This window comes from Meles meles, chromosome 7 (assembly GCF_922984935.1).
Source record: "Meles meles chromosome 7, mMelMel3.1 paternal haplotype, whole genome shotgun sequence".
NCBI lineage: Eukaryota > Metazoa > Chordata > Mammalia > Carnivora > Mustelidae > Meles > Meles meles.
Window position 1 is genome coordinate 20,360,746 of NC_060072.1, and position 24,171 is coordinate 20,384,916.

General features: G+C 36.2%; 1 protein-coding gene across 4 annotated transcripts in view; it reads right to left on the reverse strand.

Moving 5' to 3' along the window:
- Positions 1 to 24,171, reverse strand: part of ANO4 (anoctamin 4) — a 384,614-nt gene that overhangs the window by 51,585 nt on the left and 308,858 nt on the right. For all 4 annotated transcript variants that reach the window (XM_046014085.1, XM_046014083.1, XM_046014084.1 and 1 more), the window contains 3 exons: positions 7,444 to 7,526; positions 5,100 to 5,240; positions 1,753 to 1,917 (listed from right to left, as the gene is read on the reverse strand). In XM_046014085.1, coding sequence (XP_045870041.1) covers positions 1,753 to 1,917; positions 5,100 to 5,240; positions 7,444 to 7,526 — 389 coding nt within the window. The remainder of the gene's footprint in view (positions 1 to 1,752; positions 1,918 to 5,099; positions 5,241 to 7,443; positions 7,527 to 24,171) is intronic.

Below are 24,171 nucleotides of genomic sequence, written 5' to 3' on the forward strand. Positions count from 1 at the left end.
GTCACGATCTCAGGGTCCTGGAATCGAGCCCCGCATCGGGCGCTCTGTTCAGGAGGGAGGCTGCTTCCCACCCCCCCTGCCTGCCTCTCTGTCTATTTGTGATCTCTCTCTCTGTGTCAAATAAATAAATAAAATCTTTTTAAAAAAAGTGAAAAATTAAATAAACAAGTATATTATTTCTATTTATAGCTATAACAAATAACTACAAACTTTACGGCTTAAAACAATAAAATCCTATTCTCTTACAAAAAAATAAAAAACAAAACAAAAAACAAAAAACCCCAGCACATTACATGGTAATAAGTGCCACTGGGAAAAATAGAGCAGGCAAGGGGATAGGAAGTTATTAGACGTCAGGAGGAGGTTACAATTCTAAACCTGAGTGACCACAGAAACCTTATATTAGAAAAGTAACCTCTGGGGACGCCTGGGTGGCTCAGTGGGTTAAAGCCTCTGCCTTCGTCTCAGGTCATGATCCCAGGGTCCTGGGATCGAGCCCCGCATCGGGCTCTCTGCTCAGCAGGGAGCCTGCTTCCCTTCCTCTCTCTCTGGCTGCCTCTCTGCCTACCTGTGATCTCTGTCTGTCAAATAAATAAATAAAAAATCTTAAAAAAAAAAAGTAACCTCTGAGTAAAGAAATGAAGGAGGTGAGGGTGGAAGCCATGTAGACCCCGTGTGAGGAATATTCCAGGCAGAAAGAAGAGCAAGTAAAAGTCCCTAGAGTGAGAGCATGCTTGGCACATCCAGGGAACAAATGGAAGGCCAGCCTGGAGCAGGAGAAATAGGGTGAGTAAGTAAAAGACAAGATCAGAGATGTCACTGGGGCCAGAAGGAGATGCCTGGAGTCCACATGAAGATGTGAACTTTTATTCTGAGTAAGAGGAACACCACAGGACATGATGAGAGAACAGGGACACGAGCTCGCTCACCGTAAGCAGCTTGTACTAGCTGCTGTGATGAGTCTAAATTGAGGGAGAAAATGTGGCAGCCGAGAGACCAGGTAGTAGGCAATGCAATAACTCAGGCAGGAGCTACTGGGTTCTTGGACCAGGGTGGGACTTGGGGACATGTGAGAAGTGATCAAACTCTGGAAACAGACACTGAGAGAAACAGAGGAGTCAAGGGTAATGCCAAGGTTTTCAGCCTGAGCAGTTACCACGGGAGGGAGCTGTGGAGGAACTGATTCTGGAGGGGAGAGAAGGGTTTGGATGCAGATGGTGGAGTAGTCAGCCGGATGTATGGGGTTCAGGGAAGACACCTGGGCTGAAATATAGAACTGAAAATAACCTGAAATTAACACAAGGAACATGTTCCATCCGTGTGCCTTGCAAGGTTATCTCAAACAACGCTTTGGGAACTGACCACTTTCCTAACATTCAGAATCAAAAAGAAATGGGAACTAACACTGTTGAACTACGTCACAGATTCCAGGTTGGGCCTTTAAAATATGTTCTTTCTCTCCGTTTCCCCAAGGGGTATATACACACTGTTATCTTACTGGTTAAATAAGGATACTAAGATTCAGAGAGAGAGAGCTAGTGCCTTCCACTGTAGAAAATCCTGGAGCCTAGATTTGACTCAAGCTTTCTCAATCCCCAGACCTGAGTGCATGTCCTGTCAGGCCGTTTGCTGCCCAGCCATCAGTGTTGCATGTCAGACTCACCCCTCCAAGGCTGGATCCCTTTAGCAACAGAAGAAAACCACAGCCCACATAGTTTATCCATCAGGCTAGATACCTTATAGTTCACTTACCACATTCAGCAGCATAATGATGCAGAAGTTGATGCACACGGCAGTCCCAGTGGTTGCCACCTGAGAGTTATTCCTGATTAACGCCCACTTAAAGGCAGCAAAAGTGCTGACTGTCACCACCCGGTAAATGACGATCCCAAACACGGCAGCGATCACCACGCAGATCTGGGAGGAAGACAGAAAGCCGGTGAGCACCCTGATGGAATGTCCCAGGAGGAGGGTTCCCACCACTGCAAAATTCCACCACGGGAAAACAAGAAAAGGAAAGAAACCAACAGCGGAACTGACTCAAGAAACCACAATAAAATGCTAACTTTTCATTGTGATTAATACTTTCTCTTGAGTCTGTATTTTCTTTGTTATTCAAATAGAACAACCATAGTGCTTGAAAGCTGATAAACTCTGTAAGCTATGGGGCAACATTTTATTAAGCAGGGTATTAGACTGAACATCATTATTATGGAAATCTTACAATGTCACTCTTCTGTGTAAAACTCTTTGTTGATTTCTTTTGTTCTTAGGATAAAAGCAAAATCTTAATGGTGGCAAGACTTTCTCCACCTTGTGGAATGACATTTTTCCTTTTAGTCTGGGGACTCAAGAACCTCTCACATGGCTTCAAAGGGGCTAATCTTCAAGACCATTTCCTTTGCCTAAAAGGCTGACCACCCCACATTCCCATGCCAAACATACACATACATGTGTACGCACGTGTGCATACACACACACAGAGCCTAGTTAAACCTACTCTTCTTTTACACCTCAGCTCAAGAACCACTTCATAACTAAAGCTTTAATGAATCTCAGACTTTGTTATTGCTATATGATACCTGTATTCTTCTTTTATTATCCAATTTATAATTTCTCAGTTTGAAAAATTTATAATTTCTCAGTTTGATTGTTGCCAGTTTCCCCCATTTAGAAAGTATAGTTGACCCTCCCCCTTTTCTATGGGGGATATTTCTAAGGTCCCCAGTAGATACCGGATACCTTGGACACTATCAAACCCTATATACACTATGGTTTTTCCTATAGATAAATAGCTATGAGAAAGTTTAATTTGCAAATTAGGCACAGTAAAATACTAACAACAGTAACTAATGATAAAACAGAACAATACAATAGGAAGACTGTGTGAATATGGTCTCTCTCCCTCTCAGAATATCTTATTGTATTGTACTTACTCTCCTTGTGATGATGTGAGATGATAAAATGCCTACATGATTAGATGAAGTGAGGCAGATGACATAGGTACTGTGATGTAGCATTAGGCTACTACTGACTTTCTGATGATATGTCAGGATTGTCTGCTTCCAGCCTGGGGCTGACCGCAGGTACTGAAACCCCAGATAGCAAAACTTCAGATAAAGGGGGATAAATAAGCTCCATCAGGGCTGGTACAGTATCTGTTTTGTTCACCATAGTTTCTATAGTGCCTTAGCATAATTACAGGTGTATAGTAAATGTTCAGCTATTTGTTGCTGAATAAGCCAACTCTGTGATAGGTACATAATCTCTTATTAATCTATTATGGACATTGAACTGAGCTATCTTTCTCTGAAGATTTCATGGTATGTGATGAGAAATCAACATGTCTTCTATCTACTGGCAATATGAGACCCCAAAAAGTTTGTGTCTTTCATTAGATGACTCACTATATCAGAGTAAAGACCTTTACCTACTTAGTTACCAAAAACCGAGCTGAGAACCAGCATGCACTCTGCTGACTTAGAGATTGCTAGAAGCATTCTTCTGTTTTACACCAACTGTTGTTGGCTTTCTATGAGTGACATGCTCTAAAAGCTTGAGTATAAACCCTAGCTGGAACTGGTGAAAATTACAACAACAACAATGCCTACATCTTAATCCTTGAGCTAATGACTGGTGAAAGCTACACTGACTTTCAGACAGGGTGGCAATGTGGTGGAATGGATAGCTCCCTGGACTCAGAAGTCAGGTCTGGGTCATGGCTCAGCTTCTACCTAGCACTGTGACTGTGGGCACATAGTTTGTGGGTTTGGCTTCCTATGCTCTAGGTTGCCCATCTGCAGAGTAAGAAAAGCTCACTCTACATCTACAGGTCTTGTAAAAAAAACAAAACAAAAAGCAAGACAATAAATGTGAATACTTATGCAAGTCGAAGCATGACACAATTGCTTACAGAGCAGTGTCTGTAGAAAGGTGTGGATTTGAATCTTGGTCTGAGCCGAGATTGGGCATGCTGCCTTCCCTTTCATCTCTCCAGTGTCTTTGGCTAAAGGGTGGATAATGTGTCTAGATTTGTCCATCTTGTCCTTCATAATCTATTTTTTAAATTTATTTTCAGCATAACAGTATTCATTGTTTTTGCACCACACCCAGTGCTCCATGCAATACGTGCCCTCCCTATTACCCACCACCTGGTTCCTCAACCTCCCACCCCCCGCCCCTTCAAAACCCTCAGGTTGTTTTTCAGAGTCCATAGTCTCTCATGGTTCATCTCCCCTTCCAGTTTCCCTCAACTCCCTTCTCCTCTCCATCTCCCCATGTCCTCCATGTTCTTTGTTATGCTCCACAAATAAGTGAGACCATATGATACTTGACTCTCTGCTTGACGTCATAATCTATTGATCTACAACACCTGTTTACACACTCACCATTTGAAAACAGGAAAGGAGAATCTTAACCACCACTTAAGGTTCTAAAAATGACATTTCTGAAAAATTTGCATAAGTTTTGTTCAGTGGTTAACAGGGTCAAAGTTGATCACCAAAAGACTTCTTTTTAGGAAAAGCCAACAACCCAGGTTCAAGGTAGTGTTTTCCAAACTCACATAACCATTAGTGAATCTAGAAATCAACTTTAGGAGGTTATCGATGGCATTAAAAAAATAGACTATAGTAAAACAAAACAAAAAAAATCTGAGTATTGTATATTGCAAAGGCGAGCATTGTTTCAGTTACTCTGTTTAGTTTTATACATCTCCTGGCACTGGGTTATGACAGAGAATGTAGTTCTTATATGGGCATGGTGAGCAAAAGGTTCAAAAAACACTGCCACAGGTCCTATCTCAACTCTTACTTCCTTTCAGCAAGGCACAGAAAGGCAAGCAGAAAGAACTGGAGCTCTTGGCTGTTTCCTGGCTCATCCTGAACAAGCTCTTTAGCCTTCTAAAGTCTCAGTGGCTCCATTTGAAACATGGACAGCGGTACTATCTCTGACCATCTCAGAGTCTTTGTGAGGAGTAAATAACAGAATGTGTAAAAATGTTTTGTAAAATCATGCAAATACCCAATATGATTATTGTTGATACCATGCTACAAGTTTGTACTTTATGAAACAAAGAGTTTTGTAGAAAAGTTTCAAACCATAAAAAATATCCCAGATGCAGAAACAATAAGTCGGCTGCATTTATCTGCAAATGCTTGATATGGTTCTGGCTTTCCTGAAATAGGATTCATTCGCTCTTTCTTGGAGTACTTTGCTTCGAACTGGGGCCGTATTTCTTCCTAAAGAACAGACAGACACATTTTTTTTAAGCACTGGAGAAATATATACACACAATAAAAAAGACATTTTTTTACTCTATTATAAAACTGAATCAACAGCTACCACACTAATCAATCAGTGAGGTGGGCTCAGAGACCCAGGTTTAAATGTCTGGACATTGGCAACTGAAGAAAATCTAAAGGATAATAATTCAGACTTATTATCACCAAGGCCATGTAATTTAGACTAGTAGTTAAGTGTCTGTGTTATCTTATTAAACTGTGCTTAAAGAAGCAAATAGAGTGAGAAAAGGGACTGACTCTACTGTTCCAAGCAGTTTGAAATAACTACTAAACTTTTACTTTATTACCAGGGAATGTAAAGGGCAAAGAAATTTTCTGAACAGCAAAATGTCTAGAATTCATGTTGTGAGTTATAATGACAAATATAACTCTTAGTTTTCTCCTACAATTAAGACTTTTTAATTGAGGCAGCCAAAAATATGGTGAATCTACTTTTTAATAAGCTCCGATAAGAGTCATTCACCTTTATCCAGTATGTACTACTCATTATTGAAAACAAGGTAAACATTTTTCAAATCCAGCTAAAATCAAGGCAGCTCTAATTCTAAATCAAGCTGAGGCTTTGTTTCCTTTAGTTGAGCTCCATCTAATGTGAAAAGCTTCTGACTAAAAAGCAATTATGGGATTAGAAACAGGAAATCAGCAAGAGGGTATGCTAAAGTGGTTCTGGTTAATTAAGTACCTATTCTACATGAATGTATTGCAAGAGGAGGGAAAATGAGAGGAAAGTCTGGTGAAATGGAGATTAAGTTAAGCCAAGCAGAAACTCAGGACTCAGATGGAGACACTGACAGGAAGTGAAGAAGCTGACAGAAAACAGGTTCCAGTCAATGGGCACAGTTTGGTAGTAGCCTGTGTGTGTAGAAGAAAGGGCAGCCTCACTCCTGCTGCAGAATAAGTCCAAGGCTGGACTTCACTTAGTGACAGGTAATGGGGAAGGACAGGAGGGAGATACAGTAATAAACAGGTTCTCCCTTCTTTCACTTATTTTAGGAAGTGACACTTGAAGATATAAACAGAATAGGACCCAGAATCTTCTGTTTCTTTAGGAAATTCTGAATTTATCAGGCTGTGAGTGTCATCTAAGAGTCACTGAGTTAATTATCCAGGGATTTGTGGCGAATCAGGAGCTAGACCTATGTTTCTGCGTGTTAAGGGCTAAATTGTGTCTCCCCTTCCCCTACAAATTCATTTGTTGAAGCCCTAAGCCACAGTACCTCAGAGTGTGACTGATTTGGACAGTCTTTACAGAGGTAATTAAGGTCAAATGAAGTCATTAGAGTGACCCCTAATATGAATGGCTTTTTATAAAAAATTTAGACATGGACATGCACAGAGAAATGATGATAGAACACAGAGGGAGCAGACAGCTGTCTACAAGCCAAGGAGAGGAGCCTGCAACAGATCCTGCCCTCACAGCCCTCAGAAGAAACCAACTGTGCCAACGCCTTGATCTCAGACTTCCAGCCTCCAGAAACGTGAGCAACTAATTTCTATTGTTTAAGGCACCCAGTCTGTGGTCCTTTGTTATGGCAGCCCCAGCAACCCAATACCCTGGGTTTTCCATGAAGAAGGCTTGTAGCAAGTTTGGGCTTTTCTACACAGTAATCTGAGTGCCACAGGCTAGAATAAGGGGCATTTAGACCCTTCCACCATGGAGGACATTTGAGGAGTAGTTTCTCCTCAGCATTTAAGGACTTGAGGTCATGCATTTGAGTCTTTGCGTTTCTGAGCACTGTCCAGGGTTCTGGAGAGCTCACAGAAACATTTCCCTGGAATTCTCTCATGAGGTTTCCTTCCATATACCTAGAGCTGTAAGATGAATACTCTCCTGTTAAAGTAAAGAATACTATTTAAGAAAACTAAACAAGTCTTACTATTAATGCTTCTGCTGTCTCCACCTACAAGTGAAATGCTTTACTTAGTCACGGAATCTTAATCTACTAAGCGATCACAATGTTGTCTCTTCTTTCTCTTATAGTCTATTCTTTTTTATACTACCTGAAGTTTTTTGCAAAGACAGGTATTGAAATGCTTTATGAGTAAACCTGACTTCTGTCACAGAGCAGAGTGATAACTCAAGAGGACTGTGTATTCGTTGATTTGCTTTTTGAAAAATTCTGAGGTAAATAATACAAACCTCCTCTTCTTCCCAGTCGATCAGATCCCAGTCATAAGCAATTACAGCTCGCCGTCTTTTCCAGAACTCCAGGAAAACTGTCGCTGGAACAAGAAGAGAAACACAAAGACATTTTTAAATAAAACAATGCTATTAACTGTCACTGAATAATGAACTCATTGCAGAGAATGACAGTTGTTTGTGTAAGCATCCCTGAAGATCAGAATTTCTAGCTAAGCTTCATTTAACAAGGACCTTTTCAGAGAATTACTAAGCTTATGTCAAACATAATGAAAAAATTAGAGATTTCATTTAGAATTAAATTAAGCTGATTTGCAAGTTGAGGCAGAAAAGGCTTATAATAACAAAGCTCCTGGGATATAAAAATATAGAAAACTAGGTTACCAACATCTTTCTCATTGATAGAGTATTTATTTTTAAAAGTGAGGGGGTGGTAAGGGCAGAAAAGCCAAAATGAAACTTAGCAGTTTACATGTATTTGACTAGCAGAGATTGTCTCCCAAATCTTCTTCCCAACAAATATCTATGTAAAACATATTTTACTATTTCATTGAAAGAAATAATTTTATTATTTTAATCTTTTTTCCCAAACTACTTCTTTTTTGTCACATTAAAGGAAAAAGTGTGCAAATTTTGTTAAGATCCTTTTTTTTTTTTTTTAATGAGGTATGGGGTAGCTGGCTTTCCCACCCAGGGAAATATGGAAGTTTATCCTCATTCAGCCAAAGTAACTTCCTACAGTTCAATTATTATACAAATGACAAAAGGGAAAAAATAATCAAGACATAATCTTGCTGTCTTGGAAGTCACAAGCCAAACGATAGGGCACACAACATATCCACATACATGCACACTTAAACTTTGAGGATGACTGCAACAAAAGATATCACAGAAACACCCAGGAGACAGAACTGGTAGATCCATCTCTCCCAGGCCTTGCTATGGTACTTAGACTTACAGAGGCAAGAGTCCAGGGCCAATCTGGTAGGCAGGATTTTCTAAAGCAGGGCTGCTATGTTAACTTTCTGCCTTACCAATTGTCTTTGCATGGGCCCCCAGGACATTTATTATATGAGGTTCTCTGGTCCCTTGAGAAAATGGTGTTTTCTAAAGACTTTCTTTTTTGTCTCCAGAGTCTCCCCTGGCCTTAAAGAGACAAAGAAGCTAGTTCTTGAATGTGTGGCTATTCTTCACGAGAAGTCAGGACTGTAGCCTGTGACCTCAGAGAGGCCTGACGGGGACTATTCTGGGACAGCCTGAGGCCACAGGAGAAGCATCCTGTCTGTCTCACTGACTGCTGCTGTTCCCAGCAAGCCCTACCAACCCACCTGCGGGTCTCATCTGAAGGAACTGACTTCTAAGAGAGACCAGTGGCTGTCAGAAGCATTCCAACACCTTTCTTCTCCCTAGCAGGTGCTGAATCCTACATGAAGGAGAAAGAAGTTCTAACCAATAATTCCCTTTTGTGACTAATACTCATCTTCTCCCTTCCACGACTTGGGAGTATGGGAAGAAATTAGTTGCTTATACAATTGCCATTCTCTTGTGTTTTGCATTTGAGGAAGAATCTGATGCTATCTCTGACCATGAGTGAGGATATAATCCAATATAGATTGTCTCCTTTCAAGGCAAATATTCAACTCCACACCCTTATTATTTCATGATTTAAATTCCCTTGCTTAAACACTCACAGCCCTGGGAGCCCACTGCACTTTGAGTGTGTCTAGTTATATGCTGCCTTACATCACAAATTCACATTTTCCTCCTTGTCTCCTTTGAAGATGGCGTTACATTAATATATATAATTGTCTTCTACCACTATACCACTCAGTACTATAAGTTTGATTAAAAAGTTATTTCTTGCTGTGGGAAGAGCCGAGATACCCCTCAACAGATGAATGGATAAAGAAGACAATGGAATATTACTCAGACAATGGACTATTACTCAGCCATCAGAAAGGACAAATACCCAACTTTTGCATCAACATGGATGGGACTGTAGGAGATTATGCTGAGTGAAATAAGTCAAACAGAGGAAGTCAATTATATGGTTTCACTTACCTGTGGAGCATAAGGAATAACATGGAAGACATTAGGAGAAGAAAAGGAAAAATGAAGGGGGGGCATTGGAGGTGGAGACAAACCACAAGAGACTGTGGACTCCAAGAAACAAACTGAGGGTTTTAGAGGGAAGGGGAGTGGGGGTATGGGTGAGCCTGGTGGTGGCATTAAGGAGGGCATGTATCGCATGGAGCACTGGGTGTTATACGTAAACAATGAACCTTGGAATATTACATCAGAAACTAATGATGTATGGTGACTAACAACACAATAAAAAAAAAGTTATTTCTTTCATGGTTCAATTCTCAAAAGACTTAAAATTCCTAAGGGTTTGGCAAGATTTTCTACTATACGGAATTCTTTCCACAAGGATTTGGTCTAAAATATCTTTTTCTCAAAGTATCAGAAGGTTTAACCTTACTGCCAGCATTCTGAAGTCCTTAGATTCAATCTATGTAGATAATGCTCTTTTGAAAACAAGGTCTGGCCATGTCTGGGTATCAAGGAACCACACACCTACAGAAAAATCCCCACTACCAGCTCAGGATGCAGGTATCCTAATGACTCTGCCTGTTTCAAACTCTCTCTGACCTAACTTGTACCCTAGACTCCAGGCTACCTCACTAGCAGTTTTCACAGGTGAGCTGTTGTGTGACTTTCTTAGCTTTGCCCACACTATTTCATTGGTTTATAGTGTTCTTCCCTATTTGTGTCCATTTGGCCAACTCATACTCTTGTTTCCAGATTTGGCTCTGTGTTCTGCAACCATTCCCTTTGAACCTTCTCTATACCCATGCTGAGTTGTGCAGATACCTCTAGGTCAGTGCTGAGCATAGCATTCAGCACTTAAAAAACAATAGAAAAACTTGATCATTCCTATCACTAGTTGTGGGCTCTTGAGAATATGGGCTATATATATTAGCTGTCTTTATATTCTCAGGATCTAGCACAACGTCTGGTATCCACAGAGGCACAGTAAACATACAAATGACAAGATGTCATGAAAATAAAAGCAATATGGAAAATTATTCTTTTCTTATTTATCTAAATCTTATAAGAAATTAGGGTATAAGTTTGAAAAACATCTAATTATATCTTGTGAATGCTTTATACAGCAGTGTAAAATGATAACAAACATGAAAAATTGAAATCTACTATGCTTCTCTTTTGCCTTGCAATAAAATATCATTCTGTTCTTTATTCTTAGAGAGAGAGAGAGAGATAGAGAAAGAGCACTGGGGGAGGGGGAGAGGCAGAGAGATAGAGAGAGAGAAAAAAAAATCCAAAGTAGGCTCCACACCCAGCAGAAAGCCCAACTCTGGGCTCAAACTCATGATCCTGAGATCATGACCTGAGCCAAAATTAAGAGTTGGACACTTAATGGACTGAGCCACCAAGCACCCCAGTATCATTCTAATTATTACTTGGTTGCATGAATACTGTGGCAAGGACTACCTACTTCTAAGATGCATTCTTGCCTTGTTCCACAGTAAAAGGTGGCTGCCCACCTGTACTGTAGTTCTCAGATCTACTTGCTGTTGGATATATATGGCCAAAAGACAGTTCTCACAGTGGAATGTGAACAGGAAAATGTGATAAATGCCACTTGTCTGTTGATATCTTAAGACAGTGAGGGTGTTCCTTCCACATTCTCTTTACCCTTTTGGATAGGTGGAGCCCAAGTAACTCAGCTGATATTATGCAAATGATGTCAAGGCCTGGGAGGATTGCAAACAACTTGTTTGTAGGAACATGAGTCCCTGAATGACCCTGTGTGCAAAGCTATCTCCCAGCCTAGAATGCTTACCCCATTCACTCACTGAGACATTGCATGAGTCATGAAGGTGAAAAAACTTACCAGTTACTTCCTTTACCTATTTTAGATAGGGCAATATCATGCCGCAATATTTGAAACTTTATTAGTTTTAGTGATAAGACAGAGTTTTGTGTGCTCTTTTCTCTCCCTTTTCTACTCTATACTACCCCATACTACTACCTAACCTACCTACAAATGAAGTTCTTCCATGGGTTACCATCAACGCCAAATAGCAAGCCCCTCACAACATTAGTGGAAGCATTAGAAAAATCTGAGACTTTCAATACGTGCCCTCCTTAATACCCACGTATTGCATGGAGTTCTGGGTGTGGTACTTAAGCAATGAATCTTGGAACACTGGAAAAAAAAAAAGATGTCAATTAAAAAAAAAAGGAAAAGAAAAACCTGAGACTTCTGAATTTAAGCATAAGAAGGGTCAAGGTTAGTGTTCAGGTAGGTTTGTGTTCAAATACCAGGACACACTGACTCAGAATTGTACACAGTTGAGAATGTTGTGACATATATCCCATAAAGAACACCAAACCATTTCTTATCTTTCTAGGCATAGTTAGATTACGTTTTCCAGCCTTTATTACAATAAGATGTCACCACATCTTGATAAATGGAAATTAAGCACAAGTGATGTATGCCAGTTCTGAACTAAAAAAAATTAGCAAGTAATTATATATATCACCCCATGCTTCTCTTCTCCTTTTGAGGGGTGAATGGAGAGGACTCTAAGGATCCAGAAGAGCATAGAACCACCAAATAAAAGGAACCTGGGTACTTAAATGACCATGTAGAAGGCTAACAACCAGAAATACCTGGTTGGGTTTCATGTGCATGTTTTCTTTTATTTTCAAGATTTATTTCTTTATTTGAGAGAGTGTGAGAGTCTAGGAAGGCAGTTGATGTGGGGCTTGATCCCACAACCCTGAGATCACAACCTGAGCCAAAACCAGGAGTCAAAACCTTAACCCACTGTGCCACCCCAGGTGCCCCTCATGTGCATGAGTTCTATTAAACATCTAGGTTTTGATTTTTGTGTATTACACAGTTAATTATAGTCATCCTAATATAGGTTTTTTTTGAAAGTACAACTATGGTTAACATTTTGCAAACGTGAAGGAAAACCCCACTGAATTACTATTTTTCGTCATCTTCCTAAGGCATTTCAAGAGTCTTATGCAGGAAAAGATCCCTTTTAAGCTGCATACCTTGGGTTCCATGGCAGCATTGAAATATGGTACTATTTAGTCACTGTATAGTAAAAATTTATTACATTTTAGGTACTATGTTTTATTTTTCAAAAGTCTGTCAAGATGGGTATTATTTTCATCATCCTATGAATGAAGAATCTGAGGTCCAGAGAAGTCACATGGCTAGTAAATGACAACTGGGATTTGGGCCTAATATGGCTTTTATTCTTTATTATTATTATTATTTTTCGGTGGAGCTTAAAAATTCAAATCTATTCTCTAATAGTTCTAGAGGTTAGACGTTCAAAATCAAGGTTTTGGCAGGGTTAATTCCTACTGGAGGCTCTGAGGGAGACTATCTTCTATGCATTTTTTTCCTAACTCCTGGTAGTTGGTAGAAATCTTTGGTATCCCTTGGCTTGCAGAAGCACTATTCCAATATCCCTGCTTATCTTCACAAGGCATTCTATTCTGTGATTGTCTATCTCTCCATTTTCTCTTCTTGTAGGGACACCAGCCACATTGGGAATACAGTATGACATTGTCTTAAATTGATTACATCTTCAAAGACCCTATTTCCAAATAAAGTCACTTGCACAGGTACTGGAAGCTATGACTAAAACATATTTTTCAGAGGACACAATTCAACCCATAACAGGATTATCTGGGCTATCACAATGACTAGGAGCAACTGGCATTTAGGGTAAGAGCCAGGGGTGCTATCTGTCTTGTAGCTAGAAGGTCACAGTCTAATCTGGGGCCTTTAATTTCTAGTGAATAAGGAAGAGCTAAAAAGAAAAAGAAAGCTTACTCTTTGAACCATAAGAGCATTTTGCTTAAACTAGTTATAAAGACCAAAGTACTGTACCCCAGGTTATATGTTCCCTGTGAGAACCTGGCATTTATTCTCTATCCTTCCCTTAGATCTATACTTTTCTTTGGAGGCCTGTGGGATAAATGTGGGCAAAACCTACATTTATTCCCAAAGCTGCAAGGAATACATGCTGCTAGTTTTTGCCCTTTGATAACACAATAGGTATTCAAAAGCCTAATTTGATTCTTAATTTGGAAAATTTCTAGCCTGGGAGTCCAGAAAAGAATTGTGTCTAATGCTAGAAAATTAATTAAAAAGACATGTTTATTTCTTATTTTTGAAAAAAATCCCAAAGACTTTAAAAAACCCTATAGGGTTTTTTCCTTAACTTGTCAAAAGATTATGTTCTATTTGTATAAAAATAAGAATTGAGCCAGAAATAAAATGGGCACTATATAGGAAAAAGGAAAGGTGATTTTTATTTCAGAAAAGTGTCCTGCTGTCTGATGATTCAAAGCATTTTCAGAAATCTAGTCAACATAATTCTCTTCCTAGGAAATTACACATAGTCATTTTTCTCCCAATTCTAATTTCCTTCTTTTAGAAAGTGAAATGAATAATACTAACAGATTTCATTATTTCCGTTCTTCATAACTTTCTGAGAATGTTCATTTGGAGAAGGTACAGGGAAATAACATAGATGTGCTTCCTAAGAACTTAGAAATAGAGGAATGAGTTCTCCTCCCAAGATTTTTAACTCATAAAATCTACACATAATGAATGAGCTTAGTGAGGAATTACAAATTCAAATGCTAAAACAACCACAGCAGTACAAAATCTAGAAGAGGAAACTGAACAATAGGGAGTGGTGGGGAATAGGACCAGTTGGGGAGTATGTGCGCAAAATAAAGTGATAGGTATTCTTCAGTTTCCAGACTGCACTGTGGCCAGATCTTTAAATTATCCAAGAGAAATCATAAAAAAATATATCTTCATGTGAACTACCTCAGTGTAAAAGTTTATTTTTAAATTAGTGAGGACCAGATTATTTTTACTGGCTGCTAACTTGCAACATCTGAGATGGACTTTGGCAATAATAATACAAGTGAATGTAAATGAGTGACTAGAGAGTTTGTGAAACACCCCAAAATGCCAAGATGAAGTTAGTTTCAGGGTCCAAGAAAAAACAGGAATGTGACCATATTTTAAGAAACTGAAGCTTAATTATTAATTTTAGAACCATTCTGGAGAAAGTAATTATATCCAAATAGGGGGTGGCCAATTTGTAACTTAGGAAAAACAAGGTCTAAGAATACAAATTTTGCAGTTTGATCTAATGTAGAATATTAGATGGGCATTCTGACATAAACCAGTTTCTAGGGGTACTCCATGAAATGAAATAAAGATGACTAAGTATTCAGCAGAAAAAAATAGTTCTTGCTCCCTTTTTCCATTCATTTAAGTTATTAATTGCATTCTTTTGTTGTGCTAGGGATTCACTAGCTGCACTGATTTCCAAGCTCAAACAACATATGATAATTAATTTGGCTTCCTAAGTATTCTGACATAGGAAAAGGTGTTCTAGATGGTCATTATAAAATAAGATTCTTGACCATATACTTGCATTTTCATATTCTGGATTATGCCCTAATGCTTGCAAAGTTTAAAAGAGGTTTCTGTTTCCCCAAGTCCAATTAGCTTTGGGTATTCCAAAAGAGCTTCTGAACTGGAAGAGACACCGTGGATAATGGCAGTTTCCCTAAGTAACTACAATGCTCTGAGACCCTGCCTCCCAAGATTGCCTTCTATATGTGTATGCTCGCCTTCTATAAAAAGCCATCAAGCTACAGAAGACTGAGGATTTTTGCTTCTACCCATAAGGATTAACTGCTCCAATATAAAAAAACAACTGTTTTCAGCACTGGACAAGAGATAGTAAAGGACTGTGATCCCTGAGAGAAAAGAAATAAGTAAGATGAGCCTTAGGATCACACCATCTCATTATTTGGAGGCCATTTACAGGCTACAATTCAGGTGGTGGAGTCCAAACAGAGCCTAGTGGTCTTACTGAGCTTGGGAGATTAAAGTGGGGAGAATGAGGTGGCAAGAGTTTGTGTGGCAGAGTACCAGAGAGAAGGGAACTAATACTGAAAGAAAACTCAAAATCAATGAAGTGCCTTCTGCTCTTTATGCATATGGGGTGAAACTACATGAAACTGCTTGATGGTAGCTAAAAAATCCTCAGAATTCACAGAGGACCAAAAGAAGTTTCCAATCCCACTAGTCAGAGTACAGAGATGTTGTAACACATAGAAGTTATAAGAGGCCTCATAAATATCATCCCTTAGTAGTGGTTCTGGACCTACCCTAACAAGCTAATAACAAGTCCGGAGATGATCTAACTGGGCTGCAAGAGAGTTAATCACATACCTGAACAAAGTCTAACACTAAGGAAACATAACAAAAAATGAAATTCAACACTCTTCAGTGTTTAATAAAAAATTCCCGGACATACAAATAAGCAGGAAAATAAAGCCTATAGACAGGAGAAAACTTCAGTCCCACGGAGACAGCCTAGAACTGACAGAAAAGAAAGAACAAGGATGATAAATCAACTGTTATAAGTATGTTTTGTATGTCAAGAAGATAGATGAAAACATGAATACAATGAGGAGAGTAATACAGGCATAAAAGCCCCAACTGACTGAGATTTGATAATGGAAAATAAAAGTTATAAAAAGAAAAATACACTGAATAGGATTAACAGAAGACTAGACTTTTCAGGAAGAAAAAAAAATCAGTGAATCTGAAGACAAATCAATAGAAATAATTACAGATGACAAAAAGACTAAAAGGAATGAAAAATGTGAAAAAGGAATAAGTGACCTGTAGAACAATACTGAGTGATTTTGGAAAAATTTCAAAACTTGTTAAAAATTAAACTTATTGATGCAAGAAACTTAACAAACCCAAATTATAAGAAAGACAAAAAAATTACACCAAAGCTCATCTCAATCAAATTCCTGAGAATAAGAAGTAAAAATCTTCAAAACAGATACTAAGGAGGAAAATTTTACGTAGGAGAAAAAAAAGAAGAAAGAAAAGACAGACATCTTATAGAGGAAGAAAAGCAGACATCTTATAAATATTGTAGAAGTCTCCAAAAGGCATCTCTTAAGACAGGATTTTTCAATCTTAACACAATTAACATTGTGTCAACTATCTCAAAAATATAAGTCATTTTTCAACATCAAAACATTCCATGTGTTAGTGATACTTTAATCTTCAGATTAAATGAGAATCTGAGAGAACTGTCAGATGATTTTCCAAAAGAAACTCAACTAGACCATATGACTTCAAGGAAAGGAAGACTAAATTTAGCAATGTTTCTCAAACTCAATACTATGATATTGTAGACCATTAAATTCCTTGTTGGGGGGGCTGTTGTTCCATGCCTTGTGTGACATTTAGCAGCATTCCTGATGTCTACCCACTAAATCCAGACACCAGTATCATTCCTTTCTCTCAGTAATGACAACCAAAAATGTGTCTACACATGGTCTAATGTCTCCTGAGAGGCATACTTCACTCCTGATTGGGCACTCCTGTGCTCTAAAGTATTGAAAGGAAAAAAAAAAACAAAACCCTGGTAACCTAGAATACTAGAATTCTATATCCAGCAACAATATCTTTTAAAAATTAAAGTGAAACAAAATATTTTTAGACCTTAAAAATCTGGGAAAATTAATTACCAATAGACCTATATTATAAGAACTTTAAAGGAAGTTCTTCAGGAAGAAGGAAATAACACCAGATGGAAATCTAGATTAATATATATATATAGGGAGAGCACATAAAAACAAATATATGGGTAAATGAATTTTTTCCTCATTTCAGTCTCTTTAATAATTACCTGCTGAAAGCCTAAATAATAACAACGTATCAAGAGGTTTATAACACGTTAGAATAAAATATATAACAAGAATAGCAGTAAGATACAGGACAAAATAGCAGTAAAATATTTGACAATAATAATACAAGGGACAGAAAATAAAAGGTGAAGCATACCGTTTTAAAGTGCTCATACCACATGTGATATAGCAATATATTATTTGAAAATAGGTTATTATAAAAGGAAGGTGTATATTATAAATCCTTGAAACCATTATAAGAGTGAACCAAAGAAGTATAACTAATAAATCAATAGTGGAGATAAAATTAAATCATGAAAATATCTAACTCTAAAGGAGAGAAAATGATGGAAAATAAAACAACAGCATATGGGACACATATAAGGCAAATAAAAAGAACGTGTATTTAAACCAAATATATTGATAATTACATTGAATGTAAATGTTATAAAAACTCTAATGAAAAAGCAGAGATCTCTGGATTTGAAAAAAAAAGTAAGACTTACTATTACTTGTGTATAAAACACTTTAAATATAAAGACATGGATACATAAATGTAAAGGAAAGAAAAGTATACCATACAAATCCAAATCAAGAAAGACTGGCATGGCAGTATTAATACCAAAGTATATTTGAAAACAAGAAATATTATTGGGAATAATGAGGGAAATTTCATAATGACTAAGGGGCCTCAAGTAGACATAACCATCCTATATTTAAAATACATGAGGCAAAATCTTGATATAACTGAAAGGCAAACTAGAAGAATCCAAAAATAAAGTTGGATTTAGTATAAAAATAGATGACTAAAACAAAATCAACCAAGTGGACCCAAATGAAAATTACAAAACATAAAACTTAACAACAGCATAATATATAGTCTTCTCAAATGGGCATGAGACATTTGCTGAGATGTCATATTGTGGGCTATAAAACAAATCTCAGTAGATTCAAAAGGATTGAAATCATGTAAAATATGTTCTCCGAGTTAAACTAGAAATCAACAGGAGGCAGATACCTATAAAATCTCCCCAATTTTTTGGAATTAAGCAACACACATCTATATAACTCATGGGTCAAAGAGAAAATCAGAATGGAAATTAGAAAATATTTTGAACTCATTAAAAATTAAAATATAATGCAGAGGATGCAACTAAAGCAGCACTTAGAGGAAGTTTGTAACATTAAACTTGTATTTTAAAAGAAGAAAGATCTAACATTAGTAAACTAGGCATTCACCTTAAGAAATTTTAAAAAAAGGAGCTAATTAAACCCAAAGTAAGCATGAGGAAGGAAACATAACAGCAGAAATTAATAAAAAAGAAAACATAAGACCAATATAAAAACACCATTAACATCAAAAACTTGTTCATGGAAAGATCAATATAATTGATAAATTCCTATGCAGAATGAATAGGAAAACAAGAGAACGACATGAACTATAATTTCAGGAATGAACAAAATGATATCACAGATTGTCCCACCAAAGGTAAAATATGAGATTATGAACAAATTTATCCTAATAAGTTCACACATTTATATAAAATGACAGAGTCCTTGAAGACAGGAAGAAATAAGTAATCTAAAGAGCTCTATATTTGTTAAGGAGATTAAGTTTGTATTAAACACTTTACTGCAAAGAGAATTCCAAGCCCAAGTGGCTTTACTGGTGAATTCTACCAAACATAAGAAAGAAGTAATATCATTTTTATACAAAGCTCTCCAGAAAACAAAAAAAAAAAATCTCCTAACTCACTCTATGTGGCCACATTACCTCATAACCAAAAAAACACCAGAAGAAAATTATAGACAACATTTATGAAGATAGATGCAAAAATCCTAAAAATATTTTAGCAGATCAAATACACAACTATAGAAAAAAGATAATACAGGACCCTTGAACGACATGGGTTTGATTTGTATGGGTTCACTTATATGTCTTTTTGGATACAGTTACTCTAAACATATGCTCTCTTCCTCACGATTTTTTAGGACGTGTGCTGCCGAAGCCAGTACTCCATGATTTTTTTAAATAATGTTTTTTCTTTAGCTTACTTTATTATAAGAATACAATATATAATATATATAAGATATGAAATATGTATTAATGAACTCTTCATGTTATTGGTAAGGCTTCCAATCAATAGTAGGTTATCAGTTAGTTAAGTTTTGAGTCAAAAGTTATACGTAGATTTTCAGAGGCAAAGGTGTTGGTGAACTTAATCTCCACACTGTCAAGAGTCAACTGTATATTATGATGAAGTGGGTTTGTTTTGTAATTCATTGTCACTGTAGTGTTTGAAAGTGAATCAATTTAATGAATGTATCGACCATCTTTTTAAAAAACAGGATTATCTTATTAATACAGATGAAAGCTTTTAACAAACTCAATACCCATTCATGATAAAAATTCAGCCCTGAGAAATAAAATTCCCCAACTTGATAAAGTGGTATTTACAAAAACTTATATTTTCTATCATGCTTAATAGTATAAGACTTAATATTTTCCCCTCAACACTGAGAACAAGAAAAGGATATCTGACATAACTTCTATCTAATATTATTCTGTCAGTGTAATAAGGTAAGAAAAAATTAGGCCCATATGGATTAGAAAAGAAGAAACAAAATTATATTTATAAATGTCATAATCATCTATGTTGAAAATCCTAAGGAATCTATGAGAGTTAGTAGCACTTATAAGTGAGGATATTTACAGGATATGAGGTAATTGACAAAAGTCAATTGTATTTTTACATATTAGCAAAGAGCAACTGGAATTAACATTATAGAAATAAAACTATTTATGAAAAAAATAAAAATAATAGTGATAAATTTAACACAATATCCCAAACTATACATTGAAACTAATACAAAATTGCCCAGAGAAATTACAGATCACTTAAATAAAAAGTTAAATAATGTTCATAGATAGACATTTGATACTGGCTTTTCAACCTTCCCAAAATGATCTCTTGATTCAACTCTATTACACTCAAAGTATCAACATCTTTTCTGGTAGAAACTGACAAATTGATTCTAAACTATGTATGGAAATTCAAAGTCCCTAATATAGCCAAAACAATGTTTAAAAAGAATAACATTTCAAGGCCCACTATTATGCTATAATAATCAAGATAGAGTGTTTATTGACATAAAGGTACACATATCCTAACAAGCAAAAGTCAAGTACTAGACAGCTTCACTGTGGAATTCTACCAAATATTTAAAGAAGAATTAATAATAATCCTTTTCAAATTCTTAAAAAAAAATAGAAGAGGAGGGGCCATTTCTTTTTTTTTTTTTTTGAGATTTATTTATTTTAGAGAGAGAGAGAGAGAACAAGAATGAGTGAGTGGGGGGAGGATCAAAAGAAGAGAAACCCAAGCAGACTCCATGCTGGGTGTGGAGCCAGATGTGGGGCTTGATCCCATGACTTGGAGATCATAACCTGAACTGAAATCCAGAGTCAGATCTTAATCAAATGAACCACCCACGTACCCCAAGAAGGGACTATTTCTAAATTCATTTTGTGAGGCTAGAATTACCCTGATACCAAAACCAGACAAGGATGCCACAATAAAAGAAAATTACAGGCCAATATTGAGATGAACACAGATGCAAAATCCTCAATAAAATATCAGCAAACCACTGGGTGTTATATGTGTCACCAAATTCTACTCCTGAAACCAATATTACACTATATGTTAACTAACTAGAATTTAAACAAAAACTCAAAAAAAAGTAAAAAAATACAAATATTAGCCAATCAAACTTAACATTACACTAAAATGATCATTCACTATGATCAAGTGGGATTTATTCCAGGGATGCAAGGATGGTTTGACATCCATAAATCAATCAACATGATAGACTACATTAACAAAATGAAGGATACAAATCTTATGATTCTCTCAATAGATATGGAGAAAGCATTTGACAAGATTCAAAGTCCATTTATGACAAAAACTCTCAGCAAAGTGAGTATAAAGGGAATGGATCTCACCTTAGTAAAGGTCATGGATGACAAGCCTACAACTAATATTATACTCAATGGTGAAAAACTAGAAGCTTTTCCTCAAAGACAAGGAACAAGACACGGATGCCCACTCTCACCACTTTTAGCAACATAGTACTGGAAGTCCTAGCCAAAATAATTAGTTAAGAAAAAGAAATGAAAGTCTTCCTCATTGAAAAGGAAGAAATAAAACTATTACTACTTGCAGATGACACAATATAATGTATAGAAAACTCCAAAGACTCTAGTAAAAAAATGGTTAATAAAAAAAATTAATAAACAAATTCAGTAAAGTTTCAGGATATAAAATCAACATATAAAATTTGTATAATACATAAATGCATCAAAAAGAATAAAATAGATAAGAATAAATATATAAGGAGTTTGAAAAATCTGTACACTGAAAACTGTAAGACCACTGACGAAAGAAATTGAAGAAGACACCACTAAATGGAAAGATATTCTATGTTCATGGACTGGAAGAAATATTAATATTTTTAGTATGTCCATAATCTACAGAGTCAATGCAATCTCTATCAAAATTCCAATGGCATTTTTCACAGAAACATAAAAAAACTCCTAAAATAATAAGAAATGGGAAGAGACCCTAAATACACAAAGCAATCTTGAGAAAGAAGAACAAGGATGGAAGCATTGCTGTCCCTGACACAACCATATATAGAAACTCTGAATTTTCATTAGAATAAGTTTATGATCTCATTTATACATGGAGTCTAAACACAAAGAAAGAAACAAAACCCCCAAGTTCATAGATACAGAAAACTGATTGTGTTTCCAGAGGTGGGCAAAATGAGTCAAATGGTATAGATTTTTACTATAAAATATACATATTTTGACTATATAATATAAAACTATAAAATAAATGTCCTAAGAATATAATATATAGCATGGTGTCTATAATTAACAGTATGTATTGTTAGTTGCTAAAAGAGTAGATCTCAAAATTCTTAACAAGATAAAAATCTGTAACAATGTGTGGAAATGGATGTTAACTAGCATTATTTTGGTTATCATTTTGTAACATATATAAATATTGAATTGCTATGTTGTATACCTGAAACTAATATGTGTCAATTATAGCTAATAAAAATGATTTTTAAGAGTACACAAGTAGATAAAAAAAATTCCAGATGTAGATCCACACATATCTGAACAATTGATTTTAAGGAGGAAAAGGATCATCTTTCAGCAAGTGGTACTAGATCAACTGGCTGTCCATTTTTGCAAAGAAAAAGATCTGACCTTTACCTTTTATATAAAAATCAACTTGAAATAACTCATGAACTTAAATATATGAGTTAAAACTATGAGCTTTTTATGAGAAGACAGAAAAAACTCTTAGAGACCTTGAGTTTGGGAAAGATATCTTAAGTAAAAAATTAAATACACAGACAGAAAAGAAAAAAAGTAAAACCTTTTACTTTTTCAAAAGACACCGTTAAGAAAAAACAAATGTAAGCCTCAAACTGGGAAAAATATTTGAAAAAAATACATAAAGAATGCTTTTAACTTAAAAATAAGAAAACCAATGACAAATGGGCAACAAACTGAACAAACACTTCACCAAAGATGGGCAGATTTGAAATAAACTAATGAAAACATGCTCAACGTCACTAGTCATTAGGGAAATTCAAATTAAAATCACAACGAGACACTACACATCTACTAGAATTACAACAATGATACAGACTGATAATTCCAAGTTTGTGAGAATGTGGAACACCTGAACTCTTACATAATGCTGCTGGGAATGCAAATGATACAGGTATTTGAAAAACAATTTCTTATAAATTTAGAAACTTATCCTAAGATCAAGCAATGCTACTCCTAGTTATTTTCCCAAGAGAAATAGATATAAAGACTTATGCAAATATGCAAAAAAATTTAATATACAATGATTCTAAGGTTTATTTTTTAAGAGCTAAAAGCTGGACTGGACCCAATAATCATTAATTAGTAAATAGATATACACCTTTTAGTATATCCAGGCAGTGATGTACTATTCTGTACTAAAAAGGAACAGACTACTGATATATGCAACAACATAAGTGAATCTCAGTCACATTAACCTTAGTGAAAAAAGCCAGACACAAATTGCTAAATATTGAATGATTCTATTTGCATGAGATTCTAAAACAGGTGGAACTATAGTGGTAGAAAGCAGGTTAGAGGTTGCCAAGCAACTCACTGTAAAGTCATGAGGAAATTTTCTGGAGGATAAAAATGTTCTCTCTCATCATTATGGTTATGGTTAAGTGACTATGTACAATTTTACAAGCTATGTCAAATGTATATTTAAAGTTGCTGGATTTTATGTAAATTACACCTAAATAAAGCTGATAAAAAACTTCCGCTAATCCCCTCACCCAGAGAAAACTGCCATTACTATTGTGACATAATCACTTTGTTTTCATTTGTATTTAATATACCCAAAGTCATATTTATTTATGTATTTTACATCCTGTATTTACCAATTTGTAAAATACAATCTTTGTGTTCTATTACTTGCTTTGAAAGACTCGTTTTTTAAAAAGATTTTTATTTACTCATTTGACAGAGCAACACCAAGAGAGGGAATACAAGCAGGGGGTGGTGGGAAAGGGAAAAGCAGGCTTCCAGCTGAGCCAGGAGCCCAGTGCAGGGCTCTATCCCAGGACCCTGGGACCAGGACCTGAGCTGAAGGCAGTCATTTTAATGACTGAGCCACCCAGACACCCCAAGAAATACTAATTTTTAATGGCTGCTTCTAATTCCCTTAGTGATTCTTCTATTGTTCGATATTTATTTTACCTATGATAAATAACTGAAACTAGGAAAACACTTTTATGTATAAGGTTTTTATTCTGTGATTTAGATCTTTTCTAAAGCTGAATCTGCATAATATTTTGACT